Below are 6320 nucleotides of genomic sequence, written 5' to 3' on the forward strand. Positions count from 1 at the left end.
TCAGTAGATGTATGGAAATATTCTGTAGGGTACCCGCCGACAATATTCCTGCCAGGCCAAGCCATACTTCTTCATACACTGGTGTTCATCTCTTGCTTCACGGTGAATGAGGAGGACGGTAAAATAGACGACGTAAAAGTAAGGCAGGATGTGAGAGAGCCCTGGAAGAGAGGACATGTTGAGAGACGCTACCTTCTCCACCCATGGAGCACTGATCAGAAAACACAGATCTCAAACTATTTTTTTTTTATTTTTTTTTTAAACAGTGGATTGGATTTTCTACCAGTTGCCCCACGTCAATAGGAACTACTAGGTTACTAAATGGTCTGGGTTAGGATCTTACAGGACATGAAGCTCGACATAGAAACATAGAACGTGACGGCAGATAGGAACCATTCAGCCCAGCCCGTCTGCCCAAACTCAATACTTTTTTTTTAGTCCCTGGCCTTATCCTATCTCTAGCTTGCCTTATGCATATCCCATGCTTGCTTAAATGTCTTCACTGTATTAAGATCTACCACTTCTGCTGGAAGGCTATTCCATGCATGTTCCATCCCAGGGCAAAAAACAGAAATTAAGATACCATAAAAAGAGTTAGTCAAAGTTAGTGCAATCATCTCATATTGTCTCTATTTCATCTGGTTAAACAATTTCTTTATTCCATTAGTAAAATATATAAAGAAAAAAGTATTAGCAACTCACCACATGGTAGGGACCAAGCTAGAGCCATAATCAAATCTCCTAGATAATTTGGGTGCCGAACAAGGCCCCACCAACCAGACACAAGCAGCCTCTTCCCTGTAGCTGTTGGAATAGTTTCAAGCCCTGTAAAAATAAATTAAAACAACGGGAGGTGGTCTACATAACTGCCCAGTTCCCACTAACACACCAACTACTGCACAAAATAAATAGTGTACTACACTTTCTACCACTAATAGAAAAAAGGTAAGTCACGTTAGTTATTTTAGTTTTTCTGTATCTGTCATCTAAGCGAAATATTTTGTAAAGCAATGGGAAGCTGTGAATCAGTTTTAATTGTGATGTTGTGATGTTCCACAATGCAGGAATGAACTCTGCCATTAAGAGGAGTGCGTGAATACAGGCTGTCCAAGCCAATTTTTTCACAGGTTTCAAATAGGCAATTACTCCAATGCAAATAGTTATATATGACCTATGTACAGATCATGTTGTCACATTTTATTGAGTTTCTTTTTGTTTTGTGGATCTCTCACCTGCTACCTGTGGGTCAGCTGGATTTCTCCGAAAAGCATTTTTCTGTGAGTTAGAGCCACGGAAAATGATGTATCCCAAAGCTGGAAAACAAGCAATGTATTTTATTATAAAACTGAAATTAATAGTTAACAACTTCAGATAAAGTTAGCACAGTTTTAACTCCAACAGACATGAAACAATGTCCTCAAGTAATATGATGGAACTATATAAAACAAACAATAATAATTTAACATGAAACTGTTAATCATATCAAAATAGTGTTTAGAAATGACTAAAATATTACCCGGAGAAAAAGAAAATAAGTGTACCAGATATTAAGTATTTTAGAATAAAAGATTAAAGTCTTTTTAAATTCATATTAACAATTTCGTTAAATAAAAACAATAAAACAAACTGTAAATATGTAGCATTCTGGTGCTTTATCCTCAGCTAGCTTGTGTGCAGCTAAATGGTGGCAGGGGATTGATCAGTTATTCAGCCAAAACTCCCATGGATAGCACGTTTTGGCAATCTTTGCTGAGCATGAAGAGTCGGTTCCCCTGCTCTTGACATGGAATCTAAAGCTACATATGCCATGATACATAAACCAATGTGATTATATTCACAGGCATTACAATAAATATATAAAATACTATACATACTGTTTAATAACACAATGCCAGTAGCAGCTGTTACACCCAGTTTCTGAGGATGAGTGACTAAGAAATATCCTTGCAGTGAGTAGGTGAAGGGAACCCAGCACAAGTCACCAAAAGCCAACATAAAACCAAAGCCATCATGGACAATGTCCATTGTAGTGAGGATAGCCTCCTGCGGGGAGGATGAAATAAAGAAAAAGTTACTATGTTTTAATGCCGAAAAAAACCCAATGATAAATTGGAAATCACTTAAGAACAGAAAGCGAGAGGAAACCATTATAGTGTAAGATTGCTGACTTACTTCGTGCCACAGAGCGTCAATGACATACAGAGCTTGAAAGCCACACACCAAGATCATGGATAGAGATGGGGAGCCTTGAAGCTCAATCTCCTTCATCAGGAAGCATAGGTTAATGAAACACTAGGGACCAAGAATAAAATTAATAACTGCTTTGACCAAAGACAAGCAAATGTACAAAACAGACACATTTTTAGTTTCAGTGCAAAAACATTGCATTAAATTCACAGATAAATATGCGCTCTCCATTAATTGTAAAGTCAAATAGAGCAATCTTTGCAGTCTACCTGTAGACAACCTCCGCTTCTGCCCGGCACTTCAGGCGGGGCTTCTATGACTGAGCACCGGAAGGTCAGGTCATGCCGGAAGTGCTGGGCAGAAGCAGAGGTTGTCTGCACGTATCGTGCAGACGTTCACCGGCTGCCAGAGAGGAGGATCCAGGTCCCCTGCAGTGCTGCAGGAGATCCTCCTCTCTAGCAGCCGGTGAACGTCTGCGCAATGTGCGCAGACCACCTCCGCTTCTGCCCAGCACTTCCGCTGGATTACTACTGTATTTGCTTGAATAAAAGACAAGATCCAGATCCCCCGCAGCACTGCAGGGGACCTCTCTGGCAGGCTCTGCTGCTGCCAGAACTTTCTCTGGGGCTTCCAGCGGAAGTGCTGGGCAGAAGCGGAGGTGGTCTGCGCACATTGCGCAGACGTTCACCGGCTGCTAGAGAGGAAGATCTCCCGCAGTACTGCAGGGGACCTGGATCCTCTCTGGAACAATTGTACATATAACATGATAAAAAGCAGATTCTATTGAAAGGTACAGTACCAGCAAGCCCCACAAAGCAAGAAGATAAATATTACGTATTGTTATCCTCACCCATCCAATCAGTCCAGGACGAAGCTCACAGAAATACTTCAGGTCAAAAGAGCCAATACGGGGGTTAAGTTCATGTCCAATGAAAAAATCATATAAGGGGTTACCTGAGGCAAGGAATGTAATTATTAAACAAATCATGATCATTATGTACAATGTTAACTTTAATGTGGAAGTTAAAACTGTTGTTGAACTACAGCTTCCACCTTTGGTTAGCCCAGAGCTAGCCCAAATCACAGGAGTTGTAGTTTAGTAACCACTGGTTATTTAACTGTTGGTGATTACTACAACCTCAACTAAAATAAGGTAAAGAGAGAAAAGAAAATACAGAAAAGTTATGAAGGACAAGAAAAAAAAAAATTAAAAAAATAAATAAAATATATATATATATATATATATATATATATATATATATCAACAACAAGGTTGTGTATGTACCTGAATTTCCACCTGGAGCCAGAGCAGACATTGGTGCCGTCAGTGACTTTATATAGAGGAAGATGCTAAGGACCAAGGCCAGGAACGCAGAACCAACAGCCAGTTGCAGGAAGTGGTCATAGACATAGGACAGAGGCAGTTTTAGTACAAGCGCCACCCCTGCGAGCAGGCTACTGACCATCATAGCATGAAAGGCTACAGAAAGACAAAATGCTTATAGTATTGTGTCTTACAGACTGTTGATATTTGTTATATATATGTGGGCAAATATAATCAAATAATAATCATAACAATATGTAGAGTCACATAAGCTTTGAAGAACTTTTGTTCACATCCAATAGTAATATTCCATTAACACACAGGGAAGCGTATTACATTTTATGCATCGGGTTCTCACTATATAATATATTGCAAGTTCTAGCGCACAGGCTCTTTCACACTTTTCCTGTCTTGGTAAAAATATGTGAAACATGTATAACTGCTATCTGCACTGTACCTGTGCAGTGTGTACAGACTTATTATAAAATAATATACAAAGAAATTTCATATGTCACAATAGTTGTGTTGACACAGTGAGTATTATGCACAATATTTAAATGTTTTGGGTATTTTTCGCTTCTGAATCTCACTTATGTACCTGAGGTTCCTATGAATCCACCAAGGAAAAAAGCCAGTTAATTTTTTTGTAAAAGCTCAACATGAACAATGAGGCAATACAAGATACAAAACAAACCCTGACTTAATGCAAACAACTGGGGAATTAAAACTTTACAATGGTCATTGTGTGAAAATTGTCTCTTTGAATGTTAATAATTAACTTGACAGAAATGCAGTCTTTTTGTGTCAGTCTGTCTTGTGTCATTTAATCACTTGTGATATGTCTCAAATAGAATCCCATCATCAAATACATGGAAAACACTTCAATAGCAGATCTGTTATGGTGTTTGCCTGTATCAGTAAACATGGTCAAAACTAAGTTTCAGAAGGCATGTGACCCAAATATTTTGGACCCCCTTGTGCATTTGCCTGCAGTGGGTGGAGGAAGATGTGCTAGGGTTCTTGGTAAACGGGGTGATCCATGTCTCCACCTGCACATGTTTTATTTCTGCTCCCTGTCATAACCTGACCCATTGAGCCAAGGATATGCAGGAAAAAGCATGGAGCCCTTCCTGTTAAGAATTATCCATCATTGACAGGACATGTATTGTGCAACATCATCCTTTTCGCCATACAGCACAAATAAAGTGCAGACAGCAGAAGCGCTACGTTTTTATAGTCGCCACTCAGGCAAAGAAAGTTGGTTTTATACCTAGTCAGGGTACGTGCCATGCTGCAGATGATATACCATGGAGGTTTAAGCACATTCACTAGTGGGGTTACAAGGTAAGACTGTGAGTTGAGTGTTGACTGTATATCATATAATACAAGTTTCTGCCATTCATATTATGGTACACATGTGCAATGGACAGCTCTTATCTTACCATTGATTCTATATTTCAGTCGGCTATTATCTCTTAACGGTGTTCCTTCACTAACCTAGGAATAAAAAAAAACAATACATCTGAATAAAGCTAGACGTAATCCTTTTGGATCAAACTAAATAGTTTCAAAAAAGTATACAAAAAACACCTTTACTTTAACATCTTGTTTTTACATTATATGTCTCCTTCAGCATTGATCCACATTCTCTGTAATCCACTGGAGTTTACTAAAGCATCAGCACCAACATCAATGTTGCCATATATCCCCTTTACACAACATAGGTGTGTATGTGACTTAAAGGAACTATTTATTTGACCATGAGTTGGTTAGTCTCTGAATGTTGCACCCGTGCCAATGGAAGAGCCATCTTTAAAACATGTCGACAGCAGAGGAGTGCAACCAGCAAGTGTTTTATGTGTGGGGGTGAGGAAAAAAGTGAGAGAGAGAGAAAAGAAAAAGAATGTGATAAAAAAAATATAGTGATAAAGAGAGAATGGATAGAGAGAAAAGCAGAGGTAAAGAGAAAATATAGATAGAGAGAAGGTGGAAGAGAAGGAATAAGATAAAATAAAAAAGTTCATGTAATTTTAAAGGCAGGTGCATATGCTATTAGTAATTACAGTGAGCAAATAAAAAAAAACAGGTGTAAACCATGTATACCTTCCCCATGGGCAGGATATATAATAAAGCCTGCAAAAAAAACCAGGCCACCAGAATCATCAGAGCAACTGGGTTCCACAGAGATTCAAATGGTGGAAAAGGGCCTGGTAGCTGCAACACACTGGCTTCTTTCGTCCTGCATGTCAGCAGGAGGTAGAAAACTGTGCCAGGCATCACAAAAATGAGCAGGAAGGCACCTACAAACAAAAGAGAACAATTACAAGCAACCAAACACTACATAACTACCGTTATGAACAACTGTAAGAAAGAAATGAACAAAAAACATTTACCCTTACCCACTGGTCCCCCAAACTCAAGTTCAGTTGTTCGTGACGTCCGAATCTTTTCTGCCATCTTTATTTCTCCAAACCAGGGAACCAGTCTCTGTAATATAAGCAAGCAACATCTTAACTAAAATCATCGCTGGCTAAAAAAGTACACGCTATAGGTGGCACTAGTAAATACACAAGTGTCACGGTAAGCCCCTGAGGCTTAAGACACATGGGGGTAGATTTGAGTTTGGGAGGGGGATACTGATGGATTTCTGGGGAGAATCCTTGCCTGCCCAGCCCCCTTTTTGGTCTAAGTCACTCTGGGCTCATTAGGGGGCACAGGGTGAACGGGAAACCCAGTCTGGTCTGCACTAACCAGACTCCCATGAACTAGCCAGCTACGGAACTCTACCGCGCCGACTATTCCCGGGGAC

At 39.7% G+C, this 6320-nt stretch overlaps 1 protein-coding gene across 1 annotated transcript; it reads right to left on the reverse strand.

The window, feature by feature from the left end:
- LOC149281752 (delta(14)-sterol reductase TM7SF2-like) lies at positions 1-5968 on the reverse strand. The gene is made up of 10 exons (XM_089499058.1): positions 5911-5968; positions 5615-5811; positions 4954-5008; positions 3473-3667; positions 3038-3141; positions 2173-2292; positions 1875-2043; positions 1233-1313; positions 703-825; positions 1-161 (listed from the first exon to the last, which is right to left on the reverse strand). Exons 1-10 carry the CDS (start codon positions 5966-5968, stop codon positions 1-3), a joined length of 1263 nt encoding a protein of 420 aa, XP_089355184.1.
- Positions 5969-6320: the final 352 nt, after the last annotated feature.

This window comes from Sceloporus occidentalis, unplaced genomic scaffold (genome assembly GCF_023333645.1).
Source record: "Sceloporus occidentalis isolate IW3139 unplaced genomic scaffold, rSceOcc1.0.p SCAF_128, whole genome shotgun sequence".
Lineage (NCBI taxonomy): Eukaryota > Metazoa > Chordata > Lepidosauria > Squamata > Phrynosomatidae > Sceloporus > Sceloporus occidentalis.

Bases quoted from the DNA above. Each gene is read 5' to 3' on its own strand.
- LOC149281752 (XM_089499058.1), bottom strand. From the start codon at position 5,968: ATGGCAGAAAAGATTCGGACGTCACGAACAACTGAACTTGAGTTTGGG. The intron at 3,668-4,953 runs GTAAGATAAGAG...GTCTTTCTGTAG, and splicing joins ACTGAAATATAGAATCAATG to CCTTTCATGCTATGATGGTC. The intron at 162-702 runs GTGAGTTGCTAA...CCTCTCTTCCAG, and splicing joins AGCTTGGTCCCTACCATGTG to GGCTCTCTCACATCCTGCCT.